The sequence below is a fragment of the Zootoca vivipara genome, chromosome 5 (assembly GCF_965207765.1).
Source record: "Zootoca vivipara chromosome 5, rZooViv2.hap1.1, whole genome shotgun sequence".
Classification (NCBI taxonomy): Eukaryota; Metazoa; Chordata; class Lepidosauria; order Squamata; family Lacertidae; genus Zootoca; species Zootoca vivipara.
Window position 1 is genome coordinate 53542178 of NC_142588.1, and position 19857 is coordinate 53562034.

Consider the following 19857-nt stretch of genomic DNA (forward strand, 5'->3'; position numbering starts at 1 on the left):
GCAATAGGCTTCCCATGAGAATGGCTTTACTTGTGTTGTAGGGATAATAGCTCATAAAACTGCACATTACATGTTTCTATTGTTGGCTTCCTGAGGGAAATCAGCATTTTGCTGGGGATAGGGATGAAGTTGCTCACATGCACAAGTAAGAACAATTAATTTAACAGCAGGCAGGCAGCACAGCAGGAAATGGCAAGGCAATTGGACACACAAAACAATGGTTCAAGTCCCACCCTGGGTAATTGTGTGTGTGTAGTGTGTGTGTGTGTGTGTGAGAGAGAGAGAGAGAGAGAGAGAGAGAGAGAGAGAGAGAGAGAGAGAGAGAGGAGCAGGAGCACAGGATTATTTTACTGAGTCCAATATCTTTTGAATATAAATCCTTCTTCAGGGGTACTATACAATACACAGAATACAAAACTGTATCATAATATAGGTTTGATCTTTGCCTATGACCTGACAGGAAAAAAGACTAGGAAAAGGACAAAAGCGCACCCTTGGCATTTTCTTAGGCTAAAGTCCTAAAGACACGAACCCCTAGAACTTGAACACAAAGGGACTTACCATATTTTTCCATCTATAAGATGCCCCCATGTATAAGACGACCCCTATTTTTGGGGACCACAATTTGAGAAAATGGGGGGAGATGGCACCTGTATATAAGTCACCCCCAAATTCTGGACATTTTTAGGAGAAAAACCTAGTTTTATACATGAAAAAATATGATACATAAACATACATAGGAAGGTACTGTAAGAGGGGGAAGACCTGAACTGAAATGTGTGTATACTGTATGTTATTTTTGTTTATCTTGCTGATGTGCAGAGCCGGGAAGGAGAAGGGCAGCCCCCCTGGGGGGGACAACACCAGAGTGATACTAAGCTTTTTTACTGTGCTGTACTGTAGTCAGCGCAATTTAATCCCTAGAAAGTGTACATATAAACCTGGAACCTTAAAAATGTTAATTTGATATCTTCAAAATACATATTCATAAATCACACTACAGTAGTTGGATTGCATTTTTGGAGTATTTTGGAGTATTTTAATTTTAATTTGGGGACCCAGGTGGCGCTGTGGGTTAAACCACTGAGCCTAGGGCTTGCTGATCAGAAGGTCAGCGGTTCGAATCCCTGTGACAGGGTGAGCTCCCGTTGCTCGGTCCCAGCTCCTGCCAACCTAGCAGTTCGAAAGCATGTCAAAATGCAAGTAGATAAATAGGAACCGCTACAGCGGGAAGGTAAACGGCGTTTCCGTGTGCTGCTCTGGTTCGCCAGAAGTGGCTTTGTCATGCTGGCCACATGACCTGGAAGCTATACGCCGGCTCCCTCGGCCAATAATGCGAGATGAGCGCGCAACCCCAGAGTCGGTCACGACTGGACCTAATGGTCAGGGGTCCCTTTACCTTCCCTTTACCTTTAATTTCAGTGTACACTAGTTACTATGGCTATTGGTCTGTTAACAAATGTTTTGTGACATTAATTTGCACAAAAATTCATCTAAATTGGAAAGTCTATTGAATCATTGATTGCCAATGCAAGCTGGCAATCTTCCAAGAGGATTCCATGAATCCAATATGCCTGGTACTGTATAGCCAGAGAATACTTTTATTGGTTGCGATACTATTCTCCCACACACAACAGTTTGAATCCAGTATTCCAAATTGCTGGTTCTTCCTGAATACTTTCCCCTCTAAACTATCTGAAGAAGTGTGCATGCACACGAAAGCTCATACTGATGACAAACTTAGTTGGTCTCTAAGGTGCTACTAGAAGGATTTTTTTTAAAAAAAATTGTTTCGACTTTCCCCTCTATTAACTTAAAAGTCACATACTGTATTTCTAATGGTTTTTATTATTTTTCTCACTTCATCCAGCTTCTCACATTTTGTAGAGAAAGCAGATGGTCTCAAAACTGGTATTCCCCCACTCCCCCAACAGAAAAGTATTGCCACATACTGTATATGGCTTTAGCGGGAGAACACATTATACCCTTCCCAAATTGGAGTGGGGTGGGGGGATTGTGGGGGGGAAAGACCACACGGTTGCTTTGGGAGGGCAGGATGTTCTAAACGTCGAGATTGTCATAATAAAATTTTATTATTCAAAACGTTACAGACCTAGAATTTGAGATTATGAAAAATATCTTTGACAGCGTGTTCAGGGCATAGCTGCCAAGTTTTCTCTTTTCTCGCGAGGAAGCCTATTAAGCATAAGGGAAAATCCCTTAAAAAAAGGGATAACTTGGCAGCTATGGTTCAGGGTGGCGAGAGATAGGCTAGAAATTAAACATATTCAATTCTAGAAATTGTCACAGTCCAAGTTTATAAATGTCAGCCAAGCAATGCAGAATAAAGGAGAACAGCAACGATTTGTGCACTGGGTGGATTGCACAAAGAACTCACGCTGTAAGGCTCTCACACAATGGAACTACAGGTCCCACAATCCACCGCGAAGAAAAGCCTTCCGGCCCAGTGCAAGTACTGTACACTTTCGGAAGAGTAACAGAAACATCACATTAGGGATATAAAATGATTAGCAGACGGATCCCTTCAACTTCCGGGTTCGAATTACGCTTTTTTCGATGATGAAAACTAAGATTTTACTTTGTGACTGGTGGGTAATGTCCTCCCACCCTCACCCCCCCCCCCAGGTAGCAGCACAGTTATTGTACGTAACTCGGGCTACCTCCAACTTGGGATAACAATACTGGGTGGGTGTAACATGAAAGGGGGTTATAATGCTATATCGCAGTATTCTGAATTCGCAGTAGACGTACAATACAACTCTTCCCTTGTCTCCTGAGGTAGACGTATGGCCAACCAACCTAACGGAGCTGTAAGGAATTATCGGCTGTAGCCAAACTCTAACCTGCAGTGTTCAGAAGAATCTTCACAGCACGGATGTTGAAAGCCAAGCTCTCCTATCCGCACCTCTGCAATATATGTAATGCACTACATTTTCAATGGAATTTGAATCGGCAGGACTATATTTTTAACAAGGCTGAAAAATATTTAAATGCTCAACTTTTCTTTTTTTTAAGGATGAACTCTTCTCTTGACTGCTTTGTTCTGTTTGGGAGTGGACGCGCTAAGGCACAATCGCGTAGCTACCTTAAAGCTTTGCCTTCTCACTTCCGCCCCAAGGCCTTGTATTTGATTTCTTATCGGAAACACGAAACGACGCGTTTGATAAATGCGATGGCCCCCTCTACCCTTTATATCTCTCGCTGAAACCCCGGACGAGCCAACAGGAGGAGGGCTTTCCTTTCCCTCGACAAGAAACTCGGTTTCCCAGCATGCTTTGCTTCGCGTCCCGAGCATGCGCTTTGCCGCCTGCGCTGTCGCTTGCTTTGGCTTTGACTGAGGCGGCGGCGGCGGCGCGCGGGCGCTCGCCATGGAGTCCTACGATGTGATCGCGAACCAGCCGGTGGTGATTGATAACGTGAGTCCGGCCTTGATTGGGCCCCTCCGTGCTGTGACCCCCTGAGGAGGTGGGGGCGGGGAAGTTCTGTCGCGATCCCTGCGGGGCGGGCTGCTGTGGCCTTTGATTCCCTCCTGGAAGCCGTTCGGCGCCTCCTCCTCTTTCCAGGAGGCTCCCCCTTCCTTTTCATCCGGTCTTTCGTGCACCATCACCTGCTTCCCGAAGCTGGTCCTTCTTGTCTCCCTTTCGATGACCCAGCCCGGGCTCCCATTGGCTGCTTCCTTTGCCAGTCAGTCGCTGGGCGGTGCATTGCGAAGAACAACAGAGCCTTAATTAAGGGGTAGTTCACGCCCTTTGGCCTTCTTCGTCCTCTGATTGGCTCCTTATGTTGCTACTCGCCTGGGTTTATCCACTCAGGCTTCAGGACCCGCCTTTTTGAAGTTCATTGGCTATTATTGGAGATTAGACTGGGCTAGTTGTTCTTCTTGACCCTTAAATTTCGCCTGGTTTGTTATGATTGGTTAGTGGTGGAGAAATGAGTATGTGGTCTGGTGATGTTCTTAAGAGTCTACGTAGCCTCCTGTGATGCCTCGGTTGTGTTTTCTGCTTTCCTCTGGAAACCAATGTCCATTCTCCTAGCAGGCATTTCTGCAGGTGGAAGCCAGTGTTATTCTTACAATCAAGTGGTGTGTAAATTTTATGAAATAAATAACAATAAACTACTAAAATGCGTAATATTCCCGTTATTCTCCTTAATCATGTTGCCTCTGCTAACCTTTTTGCTTCTCATTTAGAAGCATGAGCTTGTATCACACACCAAAGAGGCTTCAGTGCTTTTTCTTCATTCTATTTGGCCTTGGGCAGTACAGTGAGTTTTTCTGCACTTTCATTGCCTGTTTTCTAGTATGAGGGCTTAATCTGCCAATTTAAATATGTATATAAAGCTTCCTCTGAAATCTCTGGAAGTGCAATCTTTTCTTACTAATGTTCTGCATTAATGGACTTTGTAGAGTTGCATGCTGGGTAGCTTGTTAAAACTGACATTATTTCTCTCCTGTATCCAGTGTCTCCTAAATATTTAAATAGCTAATAGATGAGGGGATCATCAGAAGGCACATGACACAGCAACCTTGCTGAAGCTAGGATGGAGATTTTTGGGGTACTTTACACATACACCTCAGGGGCAGAGAGTGTGATATATTAAATAAAAGATCATTTGACTTGTAAGCTTAGTATTTTAAAAAAAAATTAAAAAAAAATTAAAAAAAATTAAGTTCTTAACCAGAACTGTACGGTGCTGCTAATGCTATTGGGGGACAGAAAAGCAGTAAATTAAAACTGTTCAGAAATCAGGAATTTAATCTATGGAAGGTTTAGGGTTGGAAGCGGATTTTTGATCACTCCACCAAAACCTCCCCATCCATTTGATGGATCATGATCATAACATAGACATGTGGATTAGTTTGCAAGGATAATTTACTCCAGTTTAATTTAAAAACAACACCAATAGGATGGTCTAAGGCAGGCATCCCCAAACTGCGGCCCTCCAGATGTTTTGGCCTACAACTCCCATGACCCCTAGCTAACAGGACCAGTAGTCAGGGAAGATGGGAATTGTAGTCCAAAACATCTGGAGGGCTGAAGTTTGAGGATGCCTGGTCTAAGGGCTTCTCTGGCTCTTTTCTTTTTTAACCATTGGAGCAAATAGAAATGTTTTTTTTTTTAAAAAGTAAATAAGCAAGGGATACCTTCAGACTACCTCGTAACTGCTCCATAAATATTTTTTTAAAAAAACTGAAAGGTGTGCAGATTTATTTAAGATTTTGCCTTAAAAATTGAATGGATCTATGACAGAATGAATTAAGCTGAATTAAGAGTGTTTGACCAAACTACGGGAGGCAGTGGAAGACAGGAGTGCCTGGCGTGCTATGGTCCATGGGGTCACGAAGAGTCGGACACGACTAAACGACTAAACAACAACAAAGAGCGTTCTGTACATTTCTATATGGAGTGAGGAATCTCTGGTCTTCCCACTGTTCCTGGACTCCAATTCTATTATTGGGGTGTTCCAATTCCCATCAGTCCCAGCCAGCATATCCAGTGGTTAGGGAGGATGGGAGTTGTAATTTGGCAACATCTGGAGAGCCACTGGTTCTGCATCTCTGAACTATGTTTTCTGAAGTGCTTTGCATGCTGTTTTTCCAAGGGACTTGCAAAAGCAGATGTTGCCCAGATATGTGCAATGACTCTGTACAGTATTCTGTTAAGTTACTAGGACATATGATCTTTGGCTTCAGTGTATAAGTCATACATCTGGTTTTATCCGCTGCATTTTTTCTGTATCTTTAATGCACTCTGCAACTTGACTGGACTGGATGAGAAGAGCGGAAATAGGATTTGCTCCCCCTGGTGGTCACAACATAGACATTCCAAACACATTTACAGTACAGTGGAACCTCGGTTTATGAACACTTCGGTTTATGAATTTTCGGTTTATGAACACCACAGACCCATCTGGAACGGATTAATTCATTTTCCATTACTTTCAATGGGAAAGTTCGCTTCAGTTTATGAACGCTTCAGTTTATGAACAGACTTCCAGAACCAATTACACCCATGCTTCAGTTTATGAACGCTTCAGTTTAAGTACTCCGCGGACCCGTCTGAAACAGATTAATCCACTTTCCATTACTTTCAATGGGAAAGTCCGCTTCAGTTTATGAACGCCTCAGTTTAAGTACTCCGCGGACTGTTTGGAACAGATTAATCCACTTTCCATTACTTTCAATGGGAAAGTTTGCTTCAGTTTATGAACACTTCAGTTTATGAACAGACTTCCGGAACCAATTGTGTTCATAAACCGAGGTACCACAGTACTATCATGGAATTTCTGGGGTGTTTTGCCATTGTTTGCACGGATTGGGATGGTTACAGATAAATCACTTGTGCTACATTTAGGCTGATGCACTGTTTAGTTTATTTTTTACCAGAAATATTACAGGAACTGAAGCACCTTACAATAATGGTCTGTTTTTCTATAATTGTCTTCCATTCTTTTCTGCTCCACAGGGCTCTGGCATGATTAAAGCTGGCTTTGCAGGTGATCAGATACCCAAGTACTGCTTTCCAAACTAGTAAGTAGCTTGGTGCATAATTCTGGATTATATTATTGAGTCTCCATGAATTCCATATCAAGTGCAGTGCCTATTGTGGAGAAGAGTAGGTCTTGGGTTCTACACTGGCTCTGGGACTTAAAACTACAAGCTTTTCAGATCTGCCTTGACTGGCCTAATACAGGGGTGTGGTGGAGCAGAATTCCTTAATACTAAGGGCTTTGAGATTCTCTGTAATACCTGCTTATGGGTTTTGTATCCTTGGATATTCTTTTCAACTACAAACCGACCCTAAGTCCTCAACTCATTACTGTATTATTTCTGTACTGAGATTTGCATATGACACACCGTCCATCTCTGGTTTCTCTTCAGATCGTATAAATCTTTCGCCTTTTATCAAGCACTACTTCTTAATCAGTAGTTCTAGGATGGTCTCTCAGCAGTAAACTGAGGAATAAATTGTACTATTCAATCTATTCCTTGTGTTGTGAGATTATTTTTTCCACTATGTCTTACAGCGTGGGCAGACCAAAGCATGTTCGGGTTATGGCTGGAGCTTTGGAAGGTGACATTTTCATTGGACCAAAAGCAGAGGTAAGGCAGCTGTATTGTGCTCCTCTGTCCTTGGGGTAAGGCACCTGAAAAGGAAAACCTGCCCCCTTTCTTTAGTTCAAGCCTTTGCCTTACCATCACTTGCCAGTCATATGGTTTTTCTGATAACAAGTTCAGGATTCGGACACCTTGCCCAGAATACCAGGTCACATTAGCAATATCTTGGAGTCTGAAGGCCTTTAGTATATCTGAATGCCTTGTTTATGCATAACAGAGCTTGCATAACGTGCACATGTTTGTTAAGCAATAGGGCACCTCTGATGTGTATCGTGCATCATTTCTGCTGCCAGTATAATTTACAATTCAGGCCCAGTAGCTGCTGTGGACTGGGGAACCTGTGGCCCTCTGGGTGTTGTTTGACTACAACTCCAGCCATCCCTGACCATTGCTTATGCTGGCTGGGGCTGATGGAAAATGGAGTCCAATAACATCTAGAGGGCCTCAGCTCTCTGAGTTCTGGGTAGGGTTTGGGAAATGGTTGTTAAGTCAGTCCAGATAACAGTTTGTGTTAAGATTAATCACTGAATAGCTCTGCTTGCCAAAGTCCAGACCTGATCAAATCAGTGAAAAGTGAATGCACCAATGGAGAAGAGCTGATTTCAGGACAAAGTTCCTGATCAGTCTAACATGTGCTCTGAGACCATCTGACGACTCTTCCATGGTCCCTGATTTTGAACCGTGAACATTCAGAATGAAGGAAGGACAATGGCTACAGTAGCCATCTTCATATTTGTCTCCTTGTTTCTAAATAGAATAGAGATTCTCGTCAACATTGCTTCCATACTGTCAATAACATATTCCCTCCTGCACAAGAGGCATGTTGTTGTTGTTGTTGTTGTTGTTGTTGTTGTTGTTGTTGTTGTTGTTGTTGTTGTTATTTAAATGGTGCTGCTCAGTTGGGTTCCTGGAAAGTAGCTCCATTAAGAAATGAGCTACAAAGTCTCTGTGATGGACACAGCGGGTGATTTATCTGGCCTCCCCTCTGATTGACTAAGTGCCTTGTTTTGTTTTTTTGCTTTTGCTTTGGCCAGGAGCACAGAGGCCTTCTTTCCATCCGCTACCCTATGGAGCACGGCATAGTGAAGGACTGGAATGACATGGAACGCATTTGGCAATATGTGTACTCAAAAGACCAGCTCCAGACCTTCTCTGAAGAGGTGAGCTAACTTTATATCCACAAGCCCCAATTGGCCATACAAAGAGAGCCTCCCATATCTGGTTTGGTAGAAGTGGTTTGCACCCTAACTGCTTTCTGTACTTGCATTTTCCATTCTTTATCATCTATCCACTCACAACTATCCTGGATACAGCTCCCTGTACTCACTAACGTTGAGGTTGTCATGTTTACAGGGTTTTAAGATATGTTTGATGTAATGTGATTTCACTGAATTCTTAAAAATACCTTTGTAAGCTGCCCAAAGGAGTTGGATGAATGGGTAGTACGTAACCACAGAAAAGAATTAAACGAAATAAGTTCACTGAATCAAAACTTAATGGAGAAGAGCATCTGCCTGGCCATTTGCTTCAACTTGGGTTGTTTTTCCTAGTGCCCACTCTGCATTTCAAACGTTTCTGCTTGACTGTTAATCCCCTTTCACATGAAGCACTCTGGAGCATGTTGCAGGGGTGGGGCAAGCACCTCTACAATGGCAGCTTCTTCAAGATCATTGTGAACCCTGGCTCAATTTCACTTCTTTCAACCTATTGCAACTGGTGACCAATTCTTCCACTGCCGTATAAAGTCTTGGGGTTGCCTTTTCGTTGCTTTGGGAGACCTGGAAACATCCATATGACCACTGTCAGAACCCTACTCAGCCAAATCTTTTGTGTCCCCAACCACCAGCATCCCGTGCTCCTGACAGAGGCTCCCCTGAACCCACGCAAGAACCGTGAAAGAGCAGCTGAAGTTTTCTTTGAAACCTTTAATGTGCCAGCCCTGTTCATCTCCATGCAAGCTGTGCTTAGCCTGTAAGTACTTCCCCCCCACCCCCCACCCCCCACCCCTTTTGCTTCCTTGGAACTCTCTTTCATGGAAGAGGCGGCTATTAATGGCTACTAGCCAGGATGGCTATGCTCCACCTCTTTTGTTCATGCTCTGTTCCCTGGTTTCCCACAGGAATCTGGTTGGCCACTGCGATTATAGGATGTTGGATGGGCCATTGGCCTGATCCAGTAGGCTATTCTTACGTTCTTTGGAGGAGAAACCTTTTTTTTTTGCAATGCAAAACAAGGGTTTGCATGGGGTCCGTTTTCCCTTAAGAAAGTGCGCTGGCCGGGGTGACTAGCTTGTGTAATCTTGTACATTTATTCAGCAGTACATTGTGTTCAGAAGGGCTTACTCTCAGCTAAGTGTGCACAGGATTGCATCCTGGATCTTGTCAAAGATCACATCTTGAGAAATGCTGGCTTCTTGACTAAATGAATGCTCAGGTGTCTATTTGTGTAAGAATTTATCACCATTGTTTGTAGAGTTCCTTCCAGTTCTTTCTGTGTCAATTCTAGTTATGTTCTCCAGCCTAACACTTTCTCAGAGCGTAGCTGTATAGTATAAACTTTATCCCTCTGTGGTCTGAGCCAACAAAGTATCACCGTCAGTGTGTTTTTGTTTTTAAAGATAGCTCCTTAGTTCTAGAGAAGTCAGAATGAATTAAATTCAAGCTACAAGAAAGAAGATTCCACCTAAACATTAGGAAGAACTTCCTGACAGTAAGAGCTGTTCGACAGTGGAACTTGCTGCCAAGGAGTGTGGTGGAGTCTCCTTCTTTGGAGGTCTTTAAGTGGAGGCTTGACAGCCATCTGTCAGGAATGCTTTGATGGTGTTTCCTGCTTGGCAGGGGGTTGGACTGGATGGCCCTTGTGGTCTCTTCCAACTCTATGATTCTGAATTGTCCTGGAGTAATGATTAGTTTAGGAAATGGTGTTGGGGAGTCCCATTAGTTAATGTTGACTTCTGCAAATTCTTTTTGTGTGTGTGTGTGTGTGTTCTGAAACATATTTCCTGTTTGCAGTTATGCGACAGGGCGAACTACGGGAGTGGTGTTGGACTCTGGGGATGGGGTCACCCACGCGGTTCCTATTTACGAAGGCTTTGCCATGCCCCATTCCATTATGCGGATTGACATAGCCGGCCGTGATGTCTCTCGTTTCCTTCGTCTTTATCTCCGGAAGGAAGGCTACGACTTCCACACATCATCTGAATTTGAAATCGTCAAAACCATCAAAGAGGTGCCTGGGTACCTTTAGTCTTCTGCGGGAACTGAGCGCTGTAAAATGGGCTGGGCTGCCACACCTGGTGTATCTCATCGTATCCAGCAGGGTCTGTGTCGAGATTTCAGGAGGGCTTGGGAAGAAAGGGCTGCGGCAGCTGCAGATGCCTCCTGAAACTGAACTTTGAGCTCCAGTGCAGAACTGCCTTTTCCCTGCTCTTCAATGGCACCTTCCCTTAGCACTAGGTCCATCTCTCAGACAGAAAGTGAAGACCAATCTGTGTTCAGAAAAATCACATGATACATCCCTTCTGGGGCTATTTCAGAATGTAGGTGTGAGGTAACAAGTCCAAACGCTCCTTCATGCCAGAAACCACCTTCAAACTAGTACAGGCATCCCCAAACTGTGGCCCTCCAGATATTTTGGCCTACAACTCCCATGATCCCTAGCTAACAGGACCAGTGGTCAGGGATGATGGGAATTGTAGTCCAAAACATCTGGAGGGCCGAAGGTTGGGGATGCCTGAACTAGTACATCCAAAAAATGAACATAACCCTTCTTGCTACACAGAGAAGTGTTTTTAAAACCTACAAAACGGGGAAGCTTTCAAACATGATTTCTCCCCGCCACCACTTTCTGAAGTGGTAGAGTTTTAGGAAGACTTCCCAAACATGCCCGTGTGTTGACACATTTACATAGTGCAAACCCTTTCATAGTAGATGTCATTGAGAGCAGTGTGTCCTATGCTTGGCATATTATGGGAGACCTCTGGTTAGCAATCTCATGTATAGAGTGCTATTGTGTCTGGGCCAAGAGTAATGTGGGTATTCTCACCAGTGTTTGTGTCTAGTGTGCCTTTTAAACGAATGTGCTTGACTGACCACCACTCTCTCCTTGTCTTTCTTCCACAGCGGGCCTGTTACCTGTCAGTAAACCCACAGAAGGATGAGACATTAGAAACCGAGAAAGCTCAGTACTACCTTCCAGATGGAAGCACCATTGAGGTTTGTGCAGAGGCGGCCCTGCTGGAAGTCAGATGTTAAATAAGTTATTATTCTGCAGATCAACAGACTGGTTAGGAATTGCGGCTGTTGTCTGCCTTTAGGCCTGTGGTGTTCAACATAGGAAGTAAAGTCTTCCTGAGGAAATTTCTAGAGGAAGAAAAAGCTCCAGCCCAAGTGTTTCAAGTGTTATAATTGGACCCTGAGGCAGAGTATATCAGCATGTCCCTACCCAGCATTGTAGTTTTCTTGCCTTTGGTGGCTCTGTTCCTCCTCATTTGCTGTGTCAGTGGACACTGGTGAGGCTTAATGAATCCCCCTGGCTAATTGCGGGGAAGTGCCTTCTGTGGCGCAATGGCTCAGTGCATCTGACTGTTAACCAGAAGGTTGGTGGTTTGAGCCCACCCAGGGACAGCTGTGGGTGGGCAGGATTCCTGCATTGCAGGGGTTTGGACTAAATGACCCTCAAAGTCCCTTCCAACTCTATGATTCTATGAGTCTATGATTGTTAACATGGAGTGCAGGTGTAGTCTATTCTAAAACTCAACAAAGGTGTCTATATATATATACAGTCTGTTAAGTTCCCTTCTTGTTGATTTCCTAGGCATCATATCTGAAAGAATCTACTATGCTAGCTGGGTCACTGTTGTTTTTTATTAAACTTGGAAGAAAGCTTGTTTCTTAACTTGATGGAATCTAATATGACAATGTTTGAGACTTGGCTTTGATAAAACAGACTCTTCCTCCAATATATTTGTTTTTTTAAAGTTGATAGACCAGCCCTGCAAACAAGCTACTGGTCAGTAACAATTTTTACCAGCTCAGTTCCCTACAAATACGTATGTCAGTAACTGGAGGTGCCTTCTCGATAGGAGTGTTTTCTTCACTGGGAGAGCTTCCTTGAGTTTGTCTGCTCCAAAAGGCTGAGGTATATGGCCTTTGGCTCCGAGCTTCTACATGTATATCACTTCAGGCAGAGGGCCTTCTCAGTAGTGGCGCCCGCCCTGTGGAACACCCTCCCTTCAGATGTCACGGAAATAAACAACTACAGTACCTGACTTTTAGAAGACATCTGAAGTCAGCCCTGTTTCTGGAAGTTTTTAATGTTTAATGTTTTATTGCTTTAATATTATTATTATTATTTTGGGAGCCACCCAGAGTGGGAGGGGAAACCCAGCCAGATGGGCGGGGTATAAATTAATTTATTATTATTATTATTATTATTAATTATTATTATTCCTCACTATCAGACTGCTTATATAGGAACAAGAAGGCCCACTCTCTCTTTTGTGCTGTTCGCAGATTGGCCCTGCCCGTTTCCGAGCCCCTGAGTTGTTGTTCCGGCCAGATCTGATTGGGGAGGAGTGCGAGGGGCTGCATGAAGTCCTGGTTTTTGCCATTCAGAAGTCTGATATGGACTTGAGGCGGACACTCTTCTCCAACATTGTTCTCTCTGGAGGCTCAACACTCTTCAAAGGTTCTATCTGTTGGTTCTTGGTCTTTGGGGACATGCTCGGCCTTCTGAGCTTAACTTTAGGCTCCTTTCTATCCCTTCTTCCTTGAAGCTAGCAAGGTTTACATTAGCTTCCCAGGAGTGAGGATTGGCAGAAGGAACTCCTTATGGTTCCTTTCCCTGGGGAAAGGAGAGTTCCAGAAAGATGCTTGTTTCAACCCAGGTGGAGGAGAAGGGGCTTTATATGCAGGCTGGGTATTTGAGGAAATAGTATCAATGGCTTCTCCTCATGTCTTCTACATAATACCAAAGGGACATCATTATTCATCCCTGCTTGGATGGTTTCCTTCCTTCCATTGCATCATTTACCTGAAGTATGTCCCAACTTGTTAAATATTTTCTTCAGTGAGGAGTATGGGAAAGAGATGGAGCACGGCACCATCCATAGTGGAGGCTGCAGGCTCCTTGTCATTACCAACCGGGTGGGAGGCAGGGAGAGAAGCAAAAAGAGGGAGAGATTCCTCCACCACTACCAAGTCCCTAAATCAAGCACTTTGGGGATGCAGGGCCTCCATCAATTGGGGGGAAAGAAGCCAGAATCTTAATCAGCTGCCTTGAAACTGAAGTCGACTTTTGTCTTTGGTTCAGGTTTTGGCGATAGGCTTCTGAGCGAAGTGAAGAAACTGGCCCCCAAGGATGTCAAAATCAGGGTAGGTAGAGTTTTCTCTAGGCTTTTGCCTCTCGGAAGGTAACCCATGGTATTCTCAGCAGAACAGTCCCTGTGGGAGATGGGATTTGATCATCTTCTCTGTATAGTGGGTGCATTTGCTTGCTCAGTGTGAGCAGTTCCTCTGTTAACGGCTGTCTGCAGGGTCCTCTTCTTTCCGCACAGCCCATTTGCAGTCATGTGCGGAGTGGTATGGAGACAGCATTGGAATCACTGCTCTGTGCTTTTAACTCAAAGATACCCAGACCCTTCCAAAATCACTCATTCCAGAGGTTTAGCTGTCCATTGCAACAAAACTGGCAGAGTCGCGTGATACCTGAAAGACCAGCATATTTATTGTGGCCAGGTTTGGGGAGCCAAAGTCCATTTTGACATACGCAAAATATCATGGCTTCCTCTGTGGCTTCTGCAGTCGAAATGGAACCCAGAAAGGCTGCCGAGAGGCTCTCTACCCTAGACTGCAGACCAGTTGGATGGAGCATAGCTGGGACTGATGGGAAGTGATGGCAATAATATGCTAGGGAAGAACTTTGTGAGCTTAGATTGTGGAGAATACTGGCTCCCTCTAAATCCACCTTTCTTTTATTTCTCAGATATCTGCTCCTCAAGAGAGATTATATTCCACATGGATTGGGTATGTACAGCATCACTCCACTTGCTGCACTGGGGAAGCTCTCATTCAGGTGGAGGAAGAAGTGACTTGCAGCCAGTGCAAAGGAAGAAACTGGCCTGTAGTCATATCCAGTGTAGTGCATAGCTGCCAAGTTATCCCTTTTTTAAAGGGATTTTCCATTATGCTGAATAGGCTTCCTCGCGAGAAAAGGGAAAACTTGGCAGCTATGGTAGTGTGGATGTTTACATTTTTATTATTTATTGAATGTCCTTCACCATAAGGTCCCAGGGTGGGTTACCATAATAGAAAGAGACAAAATTAAAACCAGTTAAAAAAAATTCCATTAGCTACAGCTAATTACAGTGGTACCTCGGGTTACAGACGCTTCAGGTTACAGACGCTTCGGGTTACAGACTCTGCTAACCCAGAAATAGTACCTCGGGTTAAGAACTTAGCTTCAGGATGAGAACAGAAATCGAATGGCGCGGCGGCAGCGGGAGTCCCCATTAGCTAAAGTAGGAGCTCGGGTTAAGAACAGTTTCAGGTTAAGAACAGACCTCCAGAATGAATTAAGTTCTTAACCTGAGGTACCACTGTACTATAGTTGTAGAGTGGTGTGGTGGCTGCTTTGGAGGATGGTGAAACTGCACCACAACTTAAGGATGCTACAGAGAAGAGGAGAGATACCCTAGCAGGGCAGTCTGTGTGTTCTCCTAAGAGGGATGGGGCAGGTTGCTGTTGCTGCTGTAGCAGCGCACATTCTTTATCGTGTCTGCCTTTGGGGAATCATTTCCCATTTCTTTGTCTTTTGACGAACTTTTCTTCTGTAACAAGATTTTGGGGCATGTTGTGGGGTGGCGAGTTGATTCGCCCAGAGCCCAGGAATCCATGGTGACCTCGAGAACTGAACGCCACCTGCAATGTCCCCTGCATGTGCGCATGAATGAAAAGACGAAGGAGGGCCACCTCTTCTGGCATTAACGTTGAGAAACCTCAAAAAACAACAACCCGTCAGTTCTCCAGAAAACAGTTTGAATACTAGTAGCTGTAGAAGAAAGGGAAAATAGCCACATGGCCAGCCGAGGCCTAGCTGACTTCCTTGTCTGGTCTTCCCCACAGAGGCTCCATCTTGGCTTCACTGGACACATTTAAGAAAATGTGGGTTTCGAAGAAAGAATATGAGGAAGATAGTTCCCGGGCAATCCATCGGAAAACCTTCTAGCCTGGCAGCATTCTGGGGTCTCCTTGGAGCGTTGTTCCTGTTCTCGGCTCGCTTTCCTGAGTCAGTGTCTGAGGAGCTCCCCACTGGTGTGTATGTGTATGGGTAGATGAGTGCCAGCAGGCCCTGGACTTTCCCGAGGGAAGGGAAGGCTGGGGTGTTCGGCTTGACTTTTGATTGGTTTTGCAGGTGGCAAGTGAGAAATTGGAATGAACCTGTGGGCAAGCTCTGTTCCTTTTTCAGCTGGCCCATAGACTTTGTTTTGGGGGTGGGGAGGGGAGTACATTTGTGTCGCAGAAGGTGGCAAGTATGGCTGTGGAACTGAGCAACTTAGCAGGATGAAAACGAGAGTTCGGCAAAGCGGCCAGTGCATAGGGCTCCCAATGACTGGTGGAAGAACATGGGCCACGTTGAAGGTCCGTCATGGCACTCTGAGCACAGCAACTAGCTACGATCCAGTTCCTCTCAGTTGCTCAGCAGTGGTTTTTTAGATGGCCAATTCATCGCCTCCCCCCTCTACTTTTAGAATTCTCTTGCACACAAAAGCACATTCCAAGCTGTTACAAACCCATTTACGGTTGTGTGTGTGAGAGAGAGAGAGAGAGAGAGAGAAAGAATCTGTAGTACGGTGTGTGAGAATCTGGACCACAACAGGATGGTTGGAGCAGTTAATTTTAGGAACTAGTTTGTAATGCATGGTGTAGAACAGAAACACCCTTCCCTTTTTATTCTAGACAGTCCTTGCTTTGGCATCTGGTGATGAGACAGTCGTCCGTCATGCAGCCAAGTGCCCAGGGCCACTCTGCAATGTGGCCTCAATTCTCTTTTCCTTCTGCCAAGCCCCTCCCCTGCCTCATGTGTGTTCTCACGGTTTACAGTGTTCATTCTTTCCGAAAGGCCGAGGCTTTATGCCCACGTCACAATCCCCGCACAAAGAGGCTATTCAGCCACGCTTGCTGGGAAGCCCCGCAATTGCTCTTAGAATTTATTTATTGAAAGCTTTTGGTGGTAACTGATCTACTAACTGGGCCCAAAGTTAGTTTCCCCCATTTTTATCTGTCCTACTATCTACTACACGTCCTGTTTTAACATGTGCACCGGCACTGGAAATACCATACTTGCTTAGTAGCGTTGGGTCAGCCCTGCAACTATCCCCACTCCTTAGAGTACCCTGTTACTTTGGGAGTGGCTGTTTCCATGAATGCACCGCAGGATGAAACAAAAAAACTCTGTTATAACACTAGGAGTTGAGTAAGAGGCCCCCAGAGGGAGGCTGTCACCCCAGAGTTAATTGTCAAGTCCTTTGACTGCTTCGGTACTGCTACAGAAATGGAATGGAAAAATCATCTGCTTTGAATCAATTTTTTTATTCTTTTTTAAAAATATACACATTTGGTGCTTCTTATTGTAAAGGGTTATTTTTGTTGTTTTAATGCTGCTGCTGAAAACCAAATATTTCACATTCTTGGCCACTTAAGTGTTAGAAGATGAGACAGCAGGAAACAAGCATTTTGTCTCTCTGTAGGCAACTGTTGGAAGAGAAACTTCAGTAGGAAGCGAGTGTGCTGGGACTCAAGAAATCCAAGGTGGAGGCAAAGTAGTGTCCTGTTTGTTACCACTGGTTGATTTTGAATGTGGACCCCTTGTGCTTTGGCTGCAAACTTCAGCTTTGCCCTTCAACTCACTTTCTCAGAAAATGTCATGAGGATTAGAATAGGCCATTTAGTTTGTTAGGAGCAGCCCGAGTTCCTTCAGTGGATAGGGACTTCTTCAGGGATAGGGACCTCTCATAACCTCTCCTACGCAATAGATAGGTGTTAAAATGCAGTGCAAATTTTGTGTATTATGCAACACACACACCAATGTTAAAAAAACACACCTTGCAAATAAAAATGTGAGGTAATAACTGTGACAGTATAAGCTTTCCTTGTCCTTCAGTCCCTTCCTAATTGTAAAAGCAGGTGTGCCCTTAGGAAGAGTAGCTGCATTGGAAGTTTTAGGCTTCTCTATTAGGATAACAGGCTTACACTTGGAAAGAAAGTGGATGTATATCTGAGCTAAGCAAGAGCTGATCCACAACCACCTTTCCTCCATTCTTTTCAGGACACCTTTTTTTTCCCCTGGGAAAACATGCTCTTTAGCAACCTGAGTTAACGTTTGCTCCGATTGAGCACTAAAGAGCAGGTTTCTGCAGGAAAAGCTACAGGGCAAAAACCCAAACAGTCAGACACAGAGCTCTTTAAGTGCAGGCCCGTGCCTGGAAAGAGTGGAGCAAAAGGCAAGTGTGGATAATCCCCAAGAGAAGTTGTAGCTGGTGTTTCAAAGACAGACATATGCTACTTAAGGGAATTTCCCCTCCTGCACCTGCAAAGAGGATGTGCTTGGGCAGAGCAGTGCCATTGGTGGGTCCTGATTAGGATCTCAGCAGTATTCTCTTCTCTTTAGTTCCAAGTAACATGGCCCATAGGTGATGTATCATGAAGCTTCCCCAAGCAGGAGTGGGCAACACTGCCCAGACAGCAAATGCTGGGGCAATGTAGACATTTTTGCAGCGCGTGAGGACATAGCCACTGAAAGGTAGCATAGAGCCATATTGCAATGAATGATCTACTATAGTTTTTAATCATCTCAGGTGTCCCTCTTAAGACACATACATGGCCAGGAGACCCCTCTCTCCCCTGGGCACCTGCGGCCCTCCAGATGTTGCTGACCTTTCATCAGGCCCAGCCAGCATAGCCAAGGATTAAGGGTAAGAAAAGTTGTCCAGTAACATCTGGAGGGCCAAAGGTTCTCCTTCCCTGCTTCAAACAGTAGCAGTTGTATTAATACATCTTCACTGAACCAAGCCCTGTAGGTTTTTCAATTGGAGTAAGATGTCATTTCTCCTGGAATGAGCCTAGCAGCTAATGGTTTTGAATGGAGTCCAGATCCTGTTTTAATAAGCTACACTCAAATGTAAAGGTTTGTTGCATCCCTGAGTGAGGCCTTGAAACTGGTCTTCTCTGGCAGTTCCTATTCAACTTAGCTGCTTGGGTTTTCAGCCTGGGTTCAAGCAAGCATGCTTTTGCTATGGGGGAGATGAAGCTTGAGCAGCAAGTAGATCTGAATATGATTGCTAACGGATTCCTTGCTTCGACACATCATGCTCACTTGGCGGCAGCTGCATAAAGCTTGTTGGGGTGTTTTGACCAACACAGAGAGGTGGTCCTAGTGGTGATTTCAGTGGAACAAATACCAAAGGGGTCGTCCTGACTATTAGCTTCTCCCCTGGCAAGATGTACATCCATCAGGGTAGCCCGAGATGTTTATGGGAGGGTCTACACAACTTATGATCTTCTGCCATAAGTAAAAGAGAAGGGCTCATATTTCTTGCCTTATACTAGAAGCCATTGTGTTTGACCTGCCTGATGTCTAAAATACCTGCATACCCAGTGCAGGCTCATCTATAAAGGCCTTGATTCTCACACAGTTTCCACCGGGAGTAGAGCTTTTACCCCCCCTAGTAACTGTTTGAAAACATGTTTTGTTTGTGTTAATGAAATGTCTAATTTCAAATATAGGGGGCTAGTCAGTAACAATGACAGCCAGTGCATCTCAGCTTCTACTGGTAGATGTGACAGAGCTACCCCTAGGTTAGTGTAATAGTCTCTTTCAGGCAATGCGTAGGGGAGGAGAGAGAATCCTAGAACTGTAGAGTTGGAAGGAACCCTGTGGGTCATCTAGCCCCCTCCTCTCTGGTCCTTTGTTTTTCCCCCTTGTTTTTCCGCATCAGTTATCCGAAGCAGCAATGTTACACAATGAACAAACTGACAGGTGCTTCCTACAATCTAGCATTGGTTCTATCAGGCTGACACTGTACTTTGCACAGGTGTGTGAGCCACTGCTGGGTGCCGCCCAATGTACTTAAATAAAGTTGTTAATATACAATATGTAGTCTGTTTAATGGGGTCGTGAAAGATCTGGAATATGAGCAAGTGCCATTCTCCTTACAGCTATGGCAGCTTACTCAAGATAAAGGTTGTGAAGATGCTGCTTACAATAGGTGCCAACATTTAGCTTACCTATTTGTTCAGAACAGACGTTCCCTAATTCTTAAGCTAATTACTTCTCCTTTATACTAGAACCTTCATTTATGGGCTTAATATAGAATAAATTAGTAGTAGAGCTCCAGGACTCGAAACAGCAGTTTGGCTTAAGAGTTCTAATTCAAACAGCAAATGCAAGGAATAAGCCAACAAAGTTTTCCTCTTGTAATTCTCCATTCTAGCACGGATTTTGTACTTGTGCAGAGAACAGACCTGTCTGTGACATCCCATCTTCTCTGCACACTTGGTCACCATCTGCCTGGGATGGAGAATCTTTTCAGCTCAAAGGTTGTGTTATCTCAGGGTCAGGTTTCAAGAGGCCACATGCCAGAGCAATGGATGTGATCCTCTTTTGTATAGCAAGGTGCATTCCAGCCGTGAAAATGGCTCTCCAACCAAACGAGGCATTCT

The 19857-nt window shown here is 44.5% G+C and overlaps 1 protein-coding gene across 1 annotated transcript; it reads left to right on the forward strand.

Moving 5' to 3' along the window:
• Window positions 1-3342: 3342 nt before the first annotated feature.
• ACTR1A (actin related protein 1A) lies at window positions 3343-19288 on the forward strand. The gene is made up of 11 exons (XM_035132676.3): window positions 3343-3437; window positions 6486-6550; window positions 7048-7123; window positions 8173-8298; window positions 8985-9109; window positions 10150-10366; window positions 11260-11352; window positions 12652-12826; window positions 13451-13512; window positions 14123-14163; window positions 15262-19288. Exons 1-11 carry the CDS (start codon window positions 3390-3392, stop codon window positions 15362-15364), a joined length of 1131 nt encoding a protein of 376 aa, XP_034988567.1. The 5' UTR covers window positions 3343-3389; the 3' UTR covers window positions 15365-19288.
• Window positions 19289-19857: the final 569 nt, after the last annotated feature.